Source organism: Microchirus variegatus (genome assembly GCF_963457635.1).
Source record: "Microchirus variegatus genome assembly, chromosome: 17".
NCBI lineage: Eukaryota > Metazoa > Chordata > Actinopteri > Pleuronectiformes > Soleidae > Microchirus > Microchirus variegatus.
The window spans coordinates 23,920,559-23,941,365 of record NC_139818.1 but is presented as its reverse complement, the minus strand read 5'-3'; the positions used below and the strand labels follow the sequence as shown (position 1 = coordinate 23,941,365).

At 42.0% G+C, this 20,807-nt stretch overlaps 1 protein-coding gene across 9 annotated transcripts in view; it reads right to left on the bottom strand.

The window, feature by feature from the left end:
• The window catches only part of mrtfab (myocardin related transcription factor Ab), a 46,780-nt gene that overhangs the window by 20,932 nt on the left and 5,041 nt on the right, over positions 1-20,807 (bottom strand). For 5 of the 9 annotated variants that reach the window (XM_083903566.1, XM_083903572.1, XM_083903568.1 and 2 more), the window contains exon 3: positions 19,364-19,552. In XM_083903566.1, coding sequence (XP_083759692.1) covers positions 19,364-19,538 — 175 coding nt within the window. In that variant the 5' untranslated portion in view covers positions 19,539-19,552. Of the gene's footprint in view, positions 1-4,269; positions 4,584-19,363; positions 19,553-20,807 lie in introns of those variants that run through there. The other 4 variants (XM_083903570.1, XM_083903571.1, XM_083903574.1 and 1 more) reach the window with 1 other exon arrangement.

Below are 20,807 nucleotides of genomic sequence, written 5' to 3'. Positions count from 1 at the left end.
AAGTCCTATTCTAAACGTGCAAAAAACAGAAAATTATTTTTATTTCTAACAGTGCTAGGCACGTTAATGGCGGTTAACGGCGGTTAACGTCGTTGACAGCGGCAACGGTTTTCCGGCAACTGGACGGAAAAGGCGCACGCGACGTCATGTTTACATGTCGCGGCACTGGACTCCAGGCACCGTTTACCAGTTAGCTCCATTCGCTCCTTTAGCGCTGTTAGCTCGCTGACAGTGGAACTGGAACTGTCTGTTTATTAAACGAATAGAGCAGCGCTACAAATTTCCAGCGTACTTGTGTACTGCGTATGTGTGCCTCTGTTTTTAAAGTTTAGCGTTACTTTAGAGACTCTTTTTAACAATCTGGAGTCACGTAAACATGACGTCACGGGCTTCATGCGTTGACGCCATTAAACGCCGCTAACGTCCCCAGCACTAGTGATTATATAGTAATTAATAAACCGAAGCTGACTTTAAATCGCACACACACGTCATGTTACATTTACGATTATCGGTCAGAAAATCACAAATTGAGATGTTTTCTCCACACTGCTCAGCCTCCTGTTCCTTCCCCACTAAGTTAGTGACATCACATCGCCTGCTACGCTAACTGTTAACTGTAGCAATCCCGCGTAGCTGCCGCCGTGTTATGACAAAAACACTCCAGGGTTCTGGACGGCAACGCTGCAGGTCTCATTTGTTAACGTCACAGTCTGTGTTTGGGCTCTAAATCCTCGCTGGCGGTCGCAGCTCTCCCCACTCCCTCCCTTTCCCCTCTCTGTTATATTTACAAGTGCGTATGCTTTAAATCTAAAGGGATCAGACGAGCACTAGAATCACCCCCCCCCCCTCTCTGGAAACGTGCCGGCTCACATTCAGCGGCATAAACAAGGCGGATCTAAACGCGGCTCCATGACTTCATGTTTATGTTGAATCCGCGCGGCAGCTAAGGGATTAATCTCCCCACAGTCGGTGCCCGAGCACGTGGACCAACAGACACTTTTACCGCTCACATGTTGCCAAAATGCATGCACGCACGCACAGATATGCTGACCATGCCATGGCATAATGAAGAAGAAGATGCCAGGCCACTTTCAGGGAAGAGGTTTATTCTGGGGGAAAGAATCTTACGCCTTCTCATCTCTCAGTATACTCCTCTTAACTTATTTATGGTCTCTTCTACTCTACTTCTCCTGAGGCATGAGGAATTAGCCATTTAGTGGCATGCGGTGACGGCGGCTTTTATCAGCACTTAAAAATGTACTCAGGGTCTGTCCGACGTCACCGAGCCATGCTTTTCTGAGTAGATTCAAAAAAGGAAAGGAAATAAATCACAGAAGTCTCACAGTGACACCTCAGACTCGCTGCTAGTGATGGTGTGAAAAGTGTGAAAAGTGTGAAAAGCTGCAGTGGTGTTGCAACTGGAGACCAAAATATCGTATCATAATGGAGTCACAAAACAACATTATTGATAAATAACAAAAACAAAAACCACATGTAAATCTTTACCTTTAAAACTATTGACTAATTCCAAAACGCTGCATTTGCGACCCAAACAACTCGGACTAAACAGGACAAAGAGGAGCCTTAATCAGGTTTAAAGGCCATTTTGGTTAATTTAAGAGAAAGGATAAAGAGTTAGGGCAGTTTTATTAGGATACTAGGCCACAGCCAAAACCGGCCTCCACACTCATAAAAAGTCCAAGGGAAGGAGAGAAGAGAGAGAGAGAGCTGCTTTTACAGCTTAAAAAGGGAGAAAACAACAACCCGCTTACAAGATGGCATCTCAAACCACTGCTGCCGCACAAAATGTAAAAAGTCAGAGAGGAACAAAGTGAGTACGAATATCCTCTTTTTCAACATCATCGCTTTATATAGAGATCTGGGTGGTAAGTACGAGTCTACACATTCAGCAAGTTTCCCTCCTGGTGTCAAGAAAATGTTAGTCTGTTTTCTTTTTCACCCAAAAACCAACATGTCAAGATGGAACGAATCAAAGTATTACATTTATTATACAATTACACCAAAAGGATGTAACCCAAGACTCAAAAGTTATATAGACTACCGTTCAAAAGTTTGGGGTCACTTAGAAATGTCCTTATTTTTGAAGGAAAGGCACTTTTTTTCAATGAATATAACAGTAAATTAAACAGAAATGTGGTAAAGGACTATTCTAGCTGCAAACGTCTGGTTTTTTAATGAAATATGTACATAGGTGTATAGAGGCCCATTTCCAGTGTTCTAATGGTATATTGTGTTTGCTAATTGCGTTAGAAGGCTATTGGATGATTAGAAAACCCTTGGAAACCCTTGTGCAATGATGTCAGCACAGCTGAAAACAGTTTTGCTGGTTCTTTGACCAAAGGGACAAATTATTATTTTGAATAAAACTCATTATTTTCAATCTTGTCAATGTCTGGACTATATTTTCTATTCATTTTCCATATCCAATCAACCCAACTGACCAAGCTAAACAACTATTATGGTAAGAAACTCCCTTTTAAAGAAACTTTTGAATGTTTCTAGGTGAAGAAAACCATATTCTTGTATTCTTAAACATAACATGGCATTTGTTGTTTGTATAGAAACACGGTAAAACAACACTTCTAAACCTCCCCTATACACAAACCTATCACACACCAACGGCGACACAGAGGTCACATTCATTAAAAATGTGAAAACACGTAGGGAATGAAGGAGGGGATACAACGGTGCGATGTGAGGTGACAGCGGTGTCAGGATTTGAAGAGGTCACCGAGGCACAGCCAAGCTCTCTCAGAGTGGCCAACTGGGCTAATCCTGCTGCGCTCGTGTGTCACTGGATCCGATTTAACGTGTCTGAGTTTCCTCGCCGTCCCCTAAGACCCCTGCGCTTGGCACAGCTGAGCCGACACAAAACACCGTCAAACTCTACAGTGATTAATCGGGCTATTTCATCTCTAACTACAGTTAAAAAAAAAAATGGTGTATTATTATGCTCTCTGAAAATACATGCATGGTTTAATGACTTTAAGACTTCCTTTCTTCATTGTAAACCTTAGAGAAAAGGTGTGTTTAATGTGCACTAAGTCACCACACCAACCCCAACCCCAACACCAACCCTAACCCCAACACTTACCCTAACACCAACCCTAACACCAACCCCAACACTAACCCTAACACCAACCCCAACACTAACCCTAACACCAACCCTAACACCAACCCCAACACTAACCCTAACACTAACCCTAACACCAACCCCAACACCAACCCCAACACCAACCCCAACACTAACCCTAACACCAACCCTAACACCAACACCAACACTAACCCTAACACCAACCCTAACACCAACACCAACACTAACCCTAACACCAACCCTAACACCAACCCCAACACTAACCCTAACACCAACCCCAACCCCAACACCAACCCTAACACCAACCCCAACACTAACCCTAACACCAACCCCAACACCAACCCTAACACCAACCCCAACACCAACCCTAACACCAACACAAACTCCACGTATTAGGGTCATGTCACTGCCGTACTTGGGTTGCCATTTTTGCAAGTTTTTGTTTGTCGTTTGGTTTAAATCATAAAAAAAGAAATCGTAAACACGACTCATACTGAAGCACCAACTTCCAGGAAGTTAAAACCTTCTTCAGCACATTTAAACCTCATTGGAATGTTGTGTTTAATGTGCACAAAGTCATCTTTGACTCTTTTAATGGTGGCTATAAACAAACTTAATTAACTTTACTGTTGCACTAACCCCAACCCTACGTTTTAGTGTCATGCCACTGCCGTGCATTGGGCTGCCATTTGTTTTGTTTTTAATCAGTTGTGCGTTGATCTACAGGTGACCCGAAGTAATTCGGCACGACTGTGTAACGTTTTCGTCAAACGGGAAAAGATTGAAAACTACATTTCACAAAATGTTCTTCAGCACATTCAAGGACACTCGTAAGGAATGTAAACGTACGTGTGTGTGTGTGTGTGTGAGACAAGTCGAGTTATTCACATCTGCTCTCACTTCCTTCATTTCACACAAAGTGTCTACAGTAAGTCTATTGAAAAAGGTTCATCTGCGAGACCAAGTCACCACTTTGACTTCCTTCCGCCTTCAACCAGGCCAACGAACCGAATCTCTTATCTTTAGCACACCCCCCCCTCCCCTTTAACTATTTATACGCGGGCCGTGTAGCGCCGATATGAATCTGCAGCGCCACATAAACACTAATCATATCAGATATCTCTCTCTCGCTCATGCCTCCGCATCGCTCCCACCTTCTTTCAGGCTGTGATAGACTTGCCGGTCATGATCCAGCTCCAGTCCCGCCTTCTCCTCGTCGTCTCCCATCGACGGGGAGCCCGGGGGAGACAGGTCCAAGGACAGGCACGTGTTGGTGTCCAGCATTATCATTCTGAACGGAGACAAATCACTTGGCCAACATCGACTTCCTCGTCCGTCCACCTTAAGCCCCGAATGTTGGCAGTTTTCCGTCGAAAGAGGAGAGGGAGTCCCGTCAAAATACTGCACCAGTTCAATTAGACGTCGTGAATCAAACGCTTCCAAACCGGGACAGAGAATCACTGCCTCTCTCTCGCTCTCTCTTTATCCTGTGTACACCAGAGTAATCGATCGGTCTGCCTCTCTTTCTCCCTCCCTTGCAGTGGCACAGACGGGCTTCGTCACGACAGTAACGCTCTAGCGAAAGGTAGTCCGATGGAAAAAAAAAGGAGGGGTGTAGAAAGCGACCGGACGAGTCGTGGGGATGAAAAGAACAAGAGGCGAGTGGTGAAGGAAGGAGAGTAGCAGTGTAACAGCTCAGTCAGGAGGGAGAGAGAGTCCAGAGAGACTGCTCTGGTTGCAGCTCCTCCTGAATCACACACACACACACACACATGAGCAGGGAGTGCTGCCGATAAAGTTCTCCTGCTCAGCTGTTGCCATTCATTCACTGTTACAGACAGAGAGGAGGGGGGGGGGGGGGGGGGGGGTGGCTGCCATATGTAAGCCCTGCACATGAAAACAACACACATATGTCCTCTCTAACACTTTCAAGTCCACGTATAAACACACGTTTTATGGCACGAGCGGTAAAGGACAGTGCCGCGACGATGAGCTCATCGTCCCACAAAGCCGACCTTTGTCAGAGATGCACGGAGCGAATCTGATACGCGGGGATGAATCACCCACGACTTTAGAAAGTGATCGATCCGATACCGAATCTCTGCGGCGACTCGGTGTGTTTTCAGAAACACACGCAATCTGCCCTTGAGGAAACGTCGGCGGTCGTATTCTGAACGACTTCTTCTCCTGCAGTCCAGTGAAACTGTCTCTGACTCCCGCAGAATGCTGATGGTAAACGCCACTGCAACCCCCCCCCCCCCTCTCTCTCCACTGTTTTAAATAGCAAAGCCAGCTGGCTGTATGGAGGCTATATTCAGCTTGGTATCACCTGTGCAATCGCAGGGTAAAGTTACTTTCAGGAACGCACACAAACACACATCCACACAAGCTTTAAGCTCCATTTTCTTGGGACTAAATCAATATTTTATGAAGCACACGACGACACAGAGAGAGGAAGATACGCAACTTTGCTTTCTTCACTACACATAAAGCACAAAAAAAAAACGTATTAATAAAACAATAACCAGTGCAACAACACGGGCTTATCACGAAAGCGTTTCCTCGATCATAAAGGTGACACAACGACAGCGCACCTGTGCAGACGACACCTTGGACAAACGGCGGCTGTTATCAACGATAAGTGTCGGTGGGGGAGTGTTGTGTGATTTGAATCCACCTGTTGTTATGACTCACAGTCTGGACAGGAAACGCAGACGACAACAACACACTCCGGGATTGAAACAAATACAATATGTAGTGTACACGACACGTCTGGACTGACACGCACACACACACACACAGGTGAGGGAAATAGTAAAGCATTAACTACTATCTGATAAACCCTTAACCTTTACCTGTACACCAAACAATGGGGCCTTTTTATCGTGTTCTGTCCTAATTCTATTGTTATTCATGTCAAAAATTAACTTTAATGTTGATTTTTATATCTGATTTTTGTGAAAGCATCTGGTATTTTTTGCACATTACGCACATATACAAATATACATGCATACATATATATATACATATATGTATATACACATACATATATATACATATATGTATATACACATACGTTTATACATATACACATACGTACTATATACATATATGTATATACATATATACGCATACATACATATGTATATACATATATACGCATTCATACATATGTATATACACATACGTATATATACATATATATGCATACATATATATACACATGCATACATATGCATACATATATACACATGCATACATATACATACACATGCATACATATGCATACATATATACATATGCATACATATACATATGCATACATATATATGCATAAATATATATACATATGTACATATATGCATAAATATATATACATATGTACATATATGCATACATATATACATATAATATGCATACATAAATACATATAATATGCATACATATATACATATAATATGCATACATATATACATATAATATGCATACATATATACATATAATATGCATACATATATACATATATGTATATACACATAAATGTATATACATATAAATGTATACATATAAATGTATACATATACATACATACACACACACACACATATATATACACATATATGTAACCTACTAAGTGTTATATTTGTAGAGCAGTAATAATACCATATATAGAGGCTTTTGAAGGCCGTGTATGTGCAATAATCCTGTCTCAACCATTTGATTCACTGGTGATTTTGACCTTTAGCTGAAAAACATCAGTCAAAGTTTTGGGTTTGAGGAAATTCCAATGAGGCTATTTGGCCTCCAACATCTATTCCTTATCTGAGTCTGTGCTGAAAAATAATCCTGGGAAATAAAAAAGAAAAAAAGAAAACATTTATTTTTGGGCCGACAGACAGGATACAATTACAGCGGGGACGACCGAGCCGAAAGAGCGACTCGGAGACTTCCTGTGGGTGTGTGCGTAGATAAATGGAAAACTCCCGCACAGCATCCAGTCGGTCATTATAACCAACAGGAACATAAACAGCAAAAATAAAAGCTGGCATCTAAACATGTGATGTCTTTTTTAAAAGAGATTCATTCAAATTCAACCCCCCGTCATGAAAGAAAACGCAATTAGTTGCTGGCGTTCAAAACATCTGCAAACTACGTAAAATGTTTTTTATTCCTTACTCCGGTTTTGGAACGTTATGACCCAGAAGCATGACCTTCAGATGCATCCTGCCCTCCCCCAAAAAACAACCCAGACTACAATCCATTAACTGCTGCCACAAATATTAGTGGTTTCTGCAAACTTCCCTGGCTCAGATTTACCAAACAAGCCCAAACAAGTGAGGAAAAAGGGGGGTTAAAATGTTTTTGATTTGATATCACGGGCAGGTTTAAGCACAAGGCTGACGAATAAAGCTGTACAAAACCAGACCTGCTGAGGAAACAAGCCCAGCCAACAAGTGTCACTCTATCACAGGTCAAACCAACCGTTAACATTCCAGCAGGGACAACTCAAGGTGTTTTTTTTCTCCCATTTACTTCCTGGTCCTACGCTTCAACCACTCTGCTGTGGAATTTACCAGCAATGTCTGAACAACAACACTTGACATCAGGAACAGAATCCAATACTACTTTCTGAACCGTGAGTGTGTGTGTGTGTGTGTGTGTGTAGTCATAAGGAACAGAGGTGGAATCCACCACACAAACGGTGATGTAAATGCTTCTCTGGTAATCCCGCACTTAATCACTCACTGTGTTTGTATTCGTCCTGTACAAACAAGAGGGTGTTTGTACTGGAAGATGTAAACTCCCTGACAGAAGCCCGAAGCCAACTCGTCCGTGTGTTTGCAGTAAGTAGACGCAACAGCAGCACAGTCGTCCCCTCCTGCGACGATGGACGCATAATCCCAACATGATCCATGGCTCCGTAATAATATTTGGTCGATACCATGGCTAGCTGCTCCAGGGTGAAGTATCTTTATACTTTAATAATGTCAACATCTTCAGGAGAGAAGGTTAAGGAATTGAAAATGTACAGAAGTCTACTGATGCTCCTCAAAAAGGGTTTGCTTGTCGCATGCCTGCCGTCTGTGGCTAGCGCTAGCCGTGTGGCTAACTTTCGGACCTAAAAGTTCTATATTTATTTCTAACTAACATTTATTTATGTTTATTTTAGTGTTGGGCACTAGGTCAACGCATGGACACGTTTACATGACGACTGACCGGAAAAAACGCGTGTGGCGTCATGTTTACGTGCTGCCACACCGGAGTCCAGGCACCGTTTACCAGTTAGCTCCGTTAGCTGCATTAGCTCCTTTAGCGCCGTAAGTGCGCCTACAGTCGAACCGGAGCGGTCTGTTTATTAAACGAAAAGAGCAGCGCTTCAAATAACCAGCGTACCTGTGTACTGCGTATGTGTGCCTCTGTTTTTGAAGTTTATCGTTACTTTAGAGACTCATTTTAACAATCGAGAGTCACGTCGCCATGGAAACGCGTCGTGTGTTAATGTTGACGTTACCCGCGCCCAGCAATAGTTTATATATTTCCTGTTCTTACAACTTAATAAACAAAACTCCAGACACCGGTACCGTATCGGTTCAATTATGAACGGTACCCAACTCTATTGCCGATACCTTTCAATGAATCCTAATGATAGCTGACATTTTGACCAGGACCATCTCTAACAAACACTTGCTGCTGCTTCACTATCTTATTTTACTGCTTCCATGAGTCACGTTGAGTTAAAAACTAACCGTTTAAGATAAAGATGTGAGAGCAGAGTAATAAAAGTCCCCCCTTGAAAAGCCGTACGCGCAACGTCAAAGGTTCTTTGTTGACCGCGCGACCATAAAAGGTCCATCTGTGGTTAAATTGTACACTGACGAAGGACAGAGAAGCACCCTGAAGGTCCCAGTGTTGAACGAACAAGAGAGCGAGCCATAGGCCAGTTGGCAGCTGTAAGCATCTGGTAAGATGGAGGTGAGGTCATGTTCAGAAAATAAACGCTGTTTTCAGAGAGGAACACAGATGCTGAGAGAGGAAGGATAAAACCCAGAGGCTGTAGAGGAGGTGTTCCCTGTTCCGCGATGACGGCGTTGTAACGCACCATTACGTAACGCGGACATCTGAAAGCGATTTTTAGAAATCACGCGAAGAACCCCCCACCGCTAACCTCGTACCCGACTTGGTGGGGCAGTTTTCAGTCAACAACAGACAAGAACCATAGGAAGAGGAAGACGGAGGCAGACAGACAGAGGTTTTCTTGGCCTTGACATTTAAAAGTCTGCTCTTGACTGTGTGCGTCTGTCTCTGTGTGTGTGTGTGTGTGTGTGTGTGTGTGTGTTCTCACAGTCTTTTCCCTCAGGTCGATATTTAGGGCTTTAGTTGGACGACTCTTCCCGTCTCCCCATCTCTACGAGTGGCTCTGAATTTCAATTCAGCGACCAAAAATTGCAGATCCTTTATTAGACGCTGACCTTTAATGGTGTCATCCCCCCCCCCCCGTTAAATGTTAATGCTATGTTACACGAACATTGGACACAATTTCAGCTGTTGAAAAAGACTCGGGGGCTTGTTTGAGTATTTCAATCAGACTCAAACAGAAATAGAACTACTGTTCAACACATATTTTTAATAATTAAAACAACCTCACTGATTTTTCAGCCTCTCAGATGTGAATATTTATCTGGTTTCTTTGGCCCCATAGGATTAAAAATCATTTAAATTGAATAATAATTTCGGTTTGTGGACCTAAGACAGTTCTGGACCAAACAACGAATCGAATAAATGACAAAGTAGTAACAAAGAATTGATGAAACTGCGGTTTTCTACTCTACTAACATTTATTAAAGCACATTTAATTGTTTTCTTCAACTTTCACTCGGGGGCAAATGTCAATGTTTAATTGTGTAACATTTGTTATACGCCTACATATATACTGTAGATAACACACACATACATATGTATACATGTATGTGTGTATATATATACATGCATACATACATATATATGTATATGTATATATATATATATATATATATGTGTGTATATATATACACATGCATATATACATATATATGTATATCTATATATATATATACACACATACATACATATATATGTATGTATATACACATGCATATATATGTATATACACACACATCCATATATATGTATATACACACATGCATATATATGTATATACACACACATGCATATATATGTATATACACACACATGCATACATATACAAACAGATGCATATATATGTATATACACACACACATGCATATATGTATATATATATACACACATGCATATATATGTATATATATATACATACACACATGCATATATATGTATATATATATACACACATGCATATATATGTATATATATATACATATACATATACATATGTATATACACACACATGCATATATACGTATAAATACGTATATGTATATATATAGTGTGTGTGTTTGTGTACAGAGAGAGAAAAACACCTCCACGCCAAAGGGGAAAAGTAAATGCTTCTCATTGCCATTCTTGGGGGGTTTTATGGGTGAACTTCACTGGCATGTTAAAGGATAAGTCCCTGTACTTATCTAAATTAGACACCCAAGTCATTTTCTCCTGCACATGGCACGGCGTCTGAGTCACTAACGAAAACAACAGGCGTCCCGTCAGCTCTCAGTGACCTCTGTTACAAGTGTGCCACGCTCGCTGTGAGCAGGTGAGTCACAGCCTACAACGGCTGTTCCATTATTCAGACACGCCAGAGCAAGACGAGACACAAACTAAACCCACTTGTGGACAAATTGTCGACGTGTTGCGTTTGTGGCCGTGGAGTTGCCTCGCAGAGACAAAAAAACCAACAACCTCGTTTCTGAAGAACAGGATAGGTTCAGGGCTAAGGTGGTGGGACGAAGCTTTGTTGAATGGAAGTCAACGCAGTGTCCTAAAAAGAAAAATATATCCGCACAAACCTGTTTGTGCACAATTACACGAGAGGAACTCATTCACATTAAAATAGAGGGTTTGCAGAGGATAATGTTGGGTTGGTTTAACAACTGGAGTTGAACAGCATTTATGTTTTTAAAAAAAATAAAAATAATAACGCTTCACTTAGAGTCACTAATAACTGGGTGCAGCTGTGTGGTTTGTGCTGCCATACAATACAATGAAGTCATGTTTAAACAATAAACTAGGGCTAAACAACAATAGGAGAACATGTAATATCGATGTCTCGTTAAATGAAATAACTTAAGTATTCAGTGGTTTTGGGACTCAGTGGTTTGCTAACATAGAAGCAGACAAAGAATATATGCGTTATTTCCATATTTATGACAAAAATAAACAAACTGAAGATGTTTTCTTAACTTAACTGCCTGGAAACAAATCAATTGTTGCGCTCATAAAGTTGTACTTTCAAGTCATCTTTGCATTAAGTTAGTTAACGTTGATGCTCCATCCCATATTTTTCTGCGAAATTTGGTATTTACAGCAAATCTTTTGATAGTAACCGCACTGATTGCCAGTTGAGGAATCAACAAACCCCATAGTTGTGCAAATGTGAGCATAAAAGTTATCTTACAGACCTAAAATTTAATTTCAAGAGATGCGTGCATGCTTATGCATGCTTATCTTTTCCTCTCTGTATGGTCTACGACTCTAGGCCTGAAGCCATGATGTGCATGCTATAAGATTTAGTAGTAGTAGTGTGTGTGAGTGTGTGTGAGTGTGGTTAAAGATCCCTGAGCTACATGAGCGGGCTTGTCACGATGGGCGTAGCACAGACACCAACACGTTCCTGTTGATACGAGGGAAAAAAGCTGGGGAAAAAAAACACTTCTTTTCTTTTAGCTTCGGGCTACAGATGCGAGCGAAGCTGCTCGTCTGCGCTCTTGCATTATCCGACAGTAATTGTTCACGGGATCACAAATCAAATAACTCAAGAGTGTGTGTGTGTGTGTGTGTGTTAGAGCTTGTTGGAATACCGCGCTGGCAGGACACAATGTGAAAATAGAACGCTATCAAAGCCTGTAAGTGCATGTCCAGGTTTTTGTGTGTGTGTCTGTGTCCATGTTGTGGTGAGTCGTGCCTCATCTGTGTGTGTGTGTGTGGTGATGTGTGTGTGGTATGCTGGACACATCAATGATTTAAGCCTGCTGCTAAAACGGTTACATAAGTAAATTTCTGCCGGTGTTATTGTGACTGAAAGGTCTGCAGTTGTTTCGTCACATCTGTTTGCCGAGATGTCCTCACTGCTCCAAACATGTTTTACTACAACGATGATCAGGCTAATAGACAAATAATATTATGTTACATTAACTTTTTTGCTAAAAAAAGCTGTTGGAGCGTCCTCCTGTTGGCCTGTAAATCCATCCTACTCTACTGAGCGCTGTACAAAATCAATACTCTAATGCTAGCAGGACTGTTTATAAAGTTATAATTATTCAAATTGTTATAGTCATGAAAACGAGAGCGAGTTGGGAAGGCTGTGCAGGGGGTGTGTTCAAATTTTTAGAAGAAATTACAGGTCATTACAACAATCAATACATTTGATGTTGTTGGCCAGTGCTTGTCAAACCTGGAAATGATGACGTTCTCAAACGTCTTTTTTTTGTCCATAAAGCAAAATCATTCCGTTTAAATGATTTCTTTGTCATGTGGAGCAAAGAATCAAAGAAATTATGCACATTTGAGAAGCTAAAACAATCAGAAATCTTGTTTTAATCATGAAAAAAGGTGATGATCAAAATAGTGGGCGATTAATTTAGTAATCGATCAATTGTTTCAGCTCAAGAACAAAGTGACAGCCCTCTTTACATAATCCAACCATCACTGTTTATTTTGTGTATTTTAAGAAAAAGCATAAAATCCACCTTGGACTCAATGTGTTGTCGTAAATAATAAAACAAAAACACAAGCTCAATCACTTTCCAATTTCGACTCATCACTTATTTTTACTCTTCATACAGTCATTAAATATTTACTCCCCATTTTCAACAATGCATCAACAAAAACCACCAATTAAATGAACCCTATTTTACTCTCCGTGTCATCAAAAGAACTACAAAGGATAATTGATTTGACCGAACCTGACCCGTCAACAATTTCTGGATTTCTGTCCAGAGTCGGTCCCGTCGGGACATGCAGCTGGATTTTGTTCCCTGCAGCCGGGGTGTTTTTCGATACGTCCTGAGACTTAAGACCTCCGCTCTCTCCGCGTCCATTCCTACAGTCTTTATGGTCTTATTTTTCAATCACTGACTTATCTCTGCTGAAATCCAAGGTGATTTCACCTCCCCTTTCTCCATCAATCAGTCTATCCATTTCATTCCTTCCCTTCACTTTCTCCTGCTCCTCCTCTCGCCCAGACGGAGTTGCTGTAGGGCCTCTGCTGCTGGCAGCCGCCCAGTCTATTACATAACATCACCGCCAGCCTCCCCGAACCACTGCTGGGGCCAGGCAATCCTCTGCAAGGCTACGTATCTCACTGTTCTATCTTAAATAATGCTCGGAGGAGGGTGGTGGCACGCTGGCCTGTCTGTGCAGGATTAGATTACGTTAGCGTTTTTTAATTCCGGAAAGCAAACAAAAGTCTTTCTTTATTAACGAGCCAAGATCACAAGCTTGTGCAAGAGGAGGCGGGGATGATGAAGAGGAAGAGGAAGACATTTAGACGTGTTTTTGTTTACATATCTGGATGATGTCATCGGTCACAGCCTCGGCAGTCATTTCTTGCGCCTGGAGCACTGCGTTTTTGGACTAGACCATTTAAAACGACGCATTTTTAATTCAAACGTAACACTACGGCAAACAAACGATCTAAATGTGGGTGTGTTTTACAGAGAAATGTTGCTTATATTAAGAGCTGAAGCAATGAATCGATCGCTTTGAAGCATTTTTCATTATTAAAGCTCCCATATTATACCCTATTTCTCCAAGTTAAGTATAACAAAACTTAAGGGACAGGAAATGACATCAGCCATAGAGGCTCCTGGGAGCTAACAGCAGTTAGCATTTGGAAAAGTGATCGTTTGCAGGCTCTAGCAGGCACATTGCCGTCATATATAACATGTATCCACTGGACAGATGAATCCTCTGAGGCTGGAAGCTTGTGTAGAACTCTGTGCTGCACTGTGGTGCCAAGAATAGAACTTTTCACGGACTTCCGGTTTTCGGATGCCGTTGCCCTCGCCAGCACTCTCGCGGGTTTTACGGACAATAATTCCAGGGATTTAGCGTCTTAAAATGATTTTAAAAAGTTGATTTTGCATAATATGGGACCTTTAAAACAAGATTTCTGATCGTTTTAGCTTCTTAAATGTGAATATTTTCTTTGTTTCTTTGCTCCACATAACAAAGAAATCATGGTTTGTGGACAAAACAAGACGTTGGAGAACATCATTTCCATTTTTTGACATTTTCGACAGATTAATCGATTACGAAAAAGAATCGTTAGTTGCAGCTCTAGCTTACATGCTAAAAAACCCCAGCGCAAACTCACGCCTCATTGCTTTCATGATCTAAAAAATCACATCCACAGTAGACACCGTCTGCGTCAACCAAGTGGAACAATCTGTTCCGACTGAGACGACTGGGTCATTTCCACTTAAATCTGGAGCTGGAGTGCGTGATGCCTCTAACCCAGTTTCTGGCTCCAGTCTCTGTCAGAGAGCCTGAGCTGTTCTCTCTGATCCTCTTCTTCACTCAAAGTCAAACCTCTCTAAGTCTGGATCCTGGACCCTGGACTGAGGTCAGTCCTGAGGGAGCGGTGCTGCCCTGGCCTCGTCTGAAGGAGGAGGGGCTGTCCCCTCTCTGAGAAAAGGTAAATGAATCAAACACACCTTTTGACATGCCCCCCCCCCCCCGTTCTGCCCACGACACAGACCCTGCTAACCTCTAAAATGACCTCGTAAAAAGTGCATTTAAACACTAGTGCACATACTGTGCAGCTCGTTTTCCGTTACCTTAGACTTATGAATGCACAGCATTCACATTCGACAACATCATTATCCTATGTGTGACATCTGGATTCTGCGGGTCTGCGGTTTATTTTGTCTCGACATATACTGACATCATTTTGTAATACACTACCGTTCAAAAGTTTGGGGTCACTTATAAATGTCCTTTTTTTTTAAGGAAAAGCACTTTTTTTCAATGAATATAACATTAAATGAATCACTCTATACATTGTTAATGTGGTAAACGACTATTCTAGCTGCAAACGTCTGGTTTTTAATGGAATATGTACATAGGTGTATAGAGGCCCATTCCCAGTGTTCTAATGATACATTGTGTTTGCTAATGGCGTTAGAAGGCTATTGGATGATTAGAAAACCCTTGTGCAATGATGTCAGCACAGCTGAAAACAGTTATTTTGAATAAAAATCATTATCTTGTCAATGTCTTGACTATATTTTCTATTCATTTTGCAACTCTTTTGACGGATAAAAGTGTGACTTTTAATGGAAAACACAACAAAATTCTACAGGTGACGGCAAACTTTTGAGCGTTAGTGTATGTAGATTTGAGCTAGCCAAAGTATAGTCACAGCTTGTTGAGCTAATGAGCGCAGTTACAGGAGATACAGGAGATTAGAGGAGCAGCTTCAAGATGCCTTCAATAAATCTGTTTAAATTCTGCAAACACACTTGAAAACCCTCTAAGTAAAAGCTCACTGTCGCTGCCACCTGTGATCATCACAGAGTCACCACAAACAAGGTTGTGACTGGAGGAGACAGATTATTTGTGCTTATAGATGCAATAGTTGATAAACTGATAAACTTTGTGGTCTAAGGAAAAAGGTTTTGAAGGTTCAGCGTGAACTCTTGCACACACACAGAGCAGCCCTTCACAAACAAACCGGCTCTTCACACCGCCATGTCAATAAACCTCAAACTTAAAGGTTATTAAGCAAAGTGCTGACAGTCACTGTTGTTCTTCCCCCCCCCCCCCCCCAACAAAGAATAGTTTGCGTATATTGTCCAAAAAAAAAGTGATCTTTTACCTGAGTTGACAGTCATATCCCTCTGCACCATGCCCGAAGGTGCGCTTTCACTGTGCCGGCAAAGTTCAGCGAGTCATAGTCTCCACAGTGTAAGTGAAAGTGTGGAAAAAAAAAAAACAAAAGCAACAGCAACAGCAGGAAGCTGAGGACAAATCCACATGAAATAAGTTTTCCTCTAACCCGGCGACTTTGTACCAAACAGTGTGAGCAGCTCACATTCCCTGTGCGTGGACCGCCTATCTACAAGTGTGTGCATGCCCCAGCAGCAGAGACAGGAGGGCGTGTGTCAGTCTGTCCCTTGTTGCTCCCTGGCTAACAACAAGGTCCACCCATGGGTTCCAGTCTCTGCGTTTGGCTGCACCTTCTTTCTCTCTCTCTCTCTCTTGCCTCTAGGACTTAAAAAAGAAAAGAAAGAAGAGAAAATCGTTCCACTTTAGAAGAAAAAGCTACAAAGAGGGAGCCTCACACCCTCATGCACGAGTAACACAACTCCTTCTTTCTTGCTCTCCGTTTCCACTCGCGTTCCTACTATTCCCGCACTGACAAAGTTATGCAATAGTGCCATTTCAGACACGACCTCCTCCCCCTCCTTCCCCCTCCTTCCTCCTCCTGACGCTGCAGCCCCCCCCCCCCCCACTCCCGTGGTCTTCTCCCCTCCACCAAGTGTTGAAGCTTCACTCTCACATTTACTCGACCAACTTAAACACACATTTGTGACTGGAAAAACCACATAGTGAAAAAAGTGACTTTTTGTACATCTTAAATCAAAGCCGACACGGCACTAGCACGCTGACGTAAACATTTGTCTTAAAGAAACACCACCACTCTTCCTATATACACACACACACACACATGCGTGTTTAACAATAAATCTCCAGCACTGCTCTTATTACTGAGGAACAGATAAACACGTTGCATAACCTTGCTTTCAAAGATAAAGCGAAAGATAAGGTTTTAATACTCGTGCAGTGTATGCAGGCATTCCACTGTTTCACTGTACACACATGCAGATACATGCATCACCAGCTGCTGCAGCCACTGAAGGCATCTTCATGCTAGGTGAGGTGAGCTGCAGAAAGGACCTGCACAAACTTGTCTCTTTCTGGCAGAGGAGACTTAAGTGTATATATATAAAAAAAAAAACAGGCCAACAAGAGGAGAGGTTGTTTAAAAGTTGGGAGTGGTGGCCTGAGGCCGTGTGTGTGTGTGTCTTTGTGTGGCGCTATGAGGTAAACATGGGTCCCGTGACAAGCAGTCACAGGACCGTAAGACATGCTCTTAAACATTTTGTTAAACCATGTAAACACCGTCCATCATACGTGTTGCATAACGACACATCCCTCTGTTTTTATCAGCGTGGACGGGAGACGGAGACGACTGCGGTGCCATCGACAGCTTTTATCTAAATCTAAATCTAAATCGTTTACCGCCGCGGACTTTTCTCCTGAGAAATCGACGAGCCCGTCAACAAACCCGTCAACCACTCAACTGGGCAACCAACGCCCAGCTTTAAACAATGGCCAGTGTGATATAGCAAGGTGTGTGTGTCAAAGGGAAATGCTGTACTGTGGCCAGGAATGACCACTGCACAACAATCAAATCTGCTTTTCCACAGAAACACCCAGGTTTGCAGAGTTTTCAGACATGATATCATTAAGGGAATATGTGTATATATTTTTTTCTGTGCATTCAAATTATAATCCCTTATTCTGGGTGCTTCCCACAACAGTTTACACCCATGTGCACAAACTTCATCCCTTGCAGGGCCAAAACACTTGATAGATGGCTGCAGGCCAAAGGTAAACACTAACAGTAATGTACTGTATTGTTTTAGTAAGTACTGTTCTTTATAGTTTACACACGTATATAGATTTCAAATGCAGGTAAGCCAGTATTTAAGAATCAGAGTACCTGAAGTACACGTGAGAATTCACTGCTTAATTTCCAATAAATGACCACGAGTGCCACTAGTGCTCCTTCAAAAACCTCTCATGTTATGCTGCAAAAAAAGAAAATACATCTGGTTGGACAAATAAAACCTTACTTTTTCTGGCTTAGACGAACCCGAGTCCAATGAGAAATATCTGTTATTTGATTTTTATCACCAACCGGTTTAAGATTTGATGACGCACGTATAGAAACCACAATAGGAAACAACACCGAAAAAGACTTGAGACGCATGTTTAGCTATATCAACATCCCAGAGATTAAAGGTAAAGAAAAAAAAACATGTGATGTTAGTAGAGCGCAGAACGATTGTTATTTGAGCTTGAAAGATCACTTCGATAATGGATGAAGTCATAGATAAATTGACGTCAAACCCCCAAAAATTATGAAATTTGACTAATGTTTGTCATGCAGTGATCAAGGCCCATACAAAGCCTCATAAAGCAGACAAAACCACGATTAAATATGCATTTTCATAACCAAACATCTGCGTTTACACTCTTTGAATGAATGTAAGCAAACTCTGTGAACTCCACAGAGACACCACAATAGGCCAACACAGTCTCACGTCCCCACATATAGTCCACTCCTCTAATCTCCTGTAATGGAGGTCAGCGCTGAAGAACAAGCCAATTAAGCGCCGCGGCTTCTTCGCCGAGACTCCTCTGTACTGCAAACACACAGCATCACCTGAGCACTCGAATCCGTGTTTTCCCTCTCGCCGATAAGCGACCTCTGCGTTGAGGTGAGCGCTCCGCTGACAAGTGAACAAAATGTACAGACACGTCTGATATTTAACTTCTTCTAACCTTAAGCAACATGTTCTCCGTGGAGTCTTGTAAAGCTCGGAGGAATTTAGATTAAAAACAGGAGGATGTGAAGTGCTACAGTCAAAGTAGGCACTCGAGAAGCAAAACACAGACTTATAACATTTGCGAACATCGCAAAACGGCACTCGTTCATTCACGCAATGGCTCAGAAAACTGTTGTGATAATGTAGGAACGCAAATTTGATGAATAAACCTCCTCCCAACACCTACACATGCAAAGCACCGAGTGCATGTGCAGGAACACGGTAAAACTGTGATAAACACATATTGAGGGAGGTTTTGCAAGTGAATGAATCAAAAATGTGTTTGTCCAGCAAAACAAATGCAAAACATTTTCATATCAATTTGCCTGAGTCAATGAGAGCTTTATATCAAAACCTTGGAGGAAGTTGTTTTAAAAGATAACCAGATAACAACGTCCCCCGCGACACCCATGTAGCGTACTAACAGCGTCCTCACCATTCTTGCGCTCCTGTATAGGCTGCGGGCTGGGAGGGGCCTGAAGGGTCAGCTCTTGAAGCTCGCTGGTCACCGCCTCGCTCTGAGGGCTCTGGGCAGAACTTGGCGTCCCGCTGACGACCATCATACTTTCAGGACTCGGCTCCTCCCCTTTGGCTGGGTGCGGTGTTGCCATGGCGATGGAGAGACCTTGGCAAAACAAAACAAAAAGAAAATTGTTAGTTAGCGGCACATAGCGGCGGAAACGCTGAAACGGATCCAGTTAATGGTTAATATCCTATTTCATGCTACAGCTGCGCGAGTAGTGCTTCGATTCAATCAGCACTACGGCTGCAGCTAACGGTCGTTTTACCATCAGTTAACCATCCACGTGTTTCCATGACGGCTGACTGGAAAAAGTGACGTCATGTTTACGTGACTCCCGATTGTTAAAATGAGCTTCTAAAGTAACGCTAACCTTTAAAAACAGAGGCACACATACGCAGTACACAGGTACAGCACGCTAGGTATTTGTAGCGCTGCTCTTTTTCGTTTAATAAACAGACCGCTCCAGTTCCACTGTAGGTGCGCTAACGGCGGTAAAGGAGCTAACGCAGCTAATGGGTAAACGGTGCCTGGACTTCGGTGCCACGTCACGAAAAACTGCCGTAAAAGGATTATTTTGCTATATAGAGCAAAGAAACCAGAAAATAGTGACATTTAAGAATCAGAATTAAATCATAACACTTGTTTCGAATTCTTTAAAAACACTCAATTAATACTATTTTAAAAAATAGTCGGTGATTAGTTCAATAAAAAAAACAAATTAACAGGTTGACAAAGGTAAGCCTCTTTAAAAACATACAAAAAGGTGAGATCTGATCATGTGATTGGAGGAAATGGATCCAGGATTCATGTTAATATCAACTTATTAATGAACAGTCATAGCTTACGCTGTCCAAATGTGTTCATGCAACTCCAAAAACAGAACTGTATTCAGTGCACAGGCACAGAGTTGGCATTATATTGGACAGGAAGGCAGGTTAAGTTCAGGTTAACCCTCACTGATGGATCACCTCAGGTTATAGCTCTCAATTCATCAGTGAGCATATCTGTTTTGCTTTGTTCTTTCTTTTCTTTTCTTTTCTTTTCTTACCACAGCTCTCTGTGGGAAACCTGAGAGAAACCCGGACTTTCCTGTTTAAAATTTGGTTAATGGCAGTAAAAGCAGTAAGTAAGACGTAATCCCTGAAGCCCCAGTCCATTCTTTGCTCCAAACGTATTATAGGTTCAGAAATTTAATACATCGGTTCGCCTGCATTGGCCAATCAGCACAGAGTACTCCAGAAAGGAATAAAAAAAATCAAGATAAATGGCACCTAGGGGTATTTTTTTACAGGCTACAACAGGCCAGTCTTAGGAAACTCAGCACCTTTTTTGTCTCTATGTCTCTTTGTCTCACACA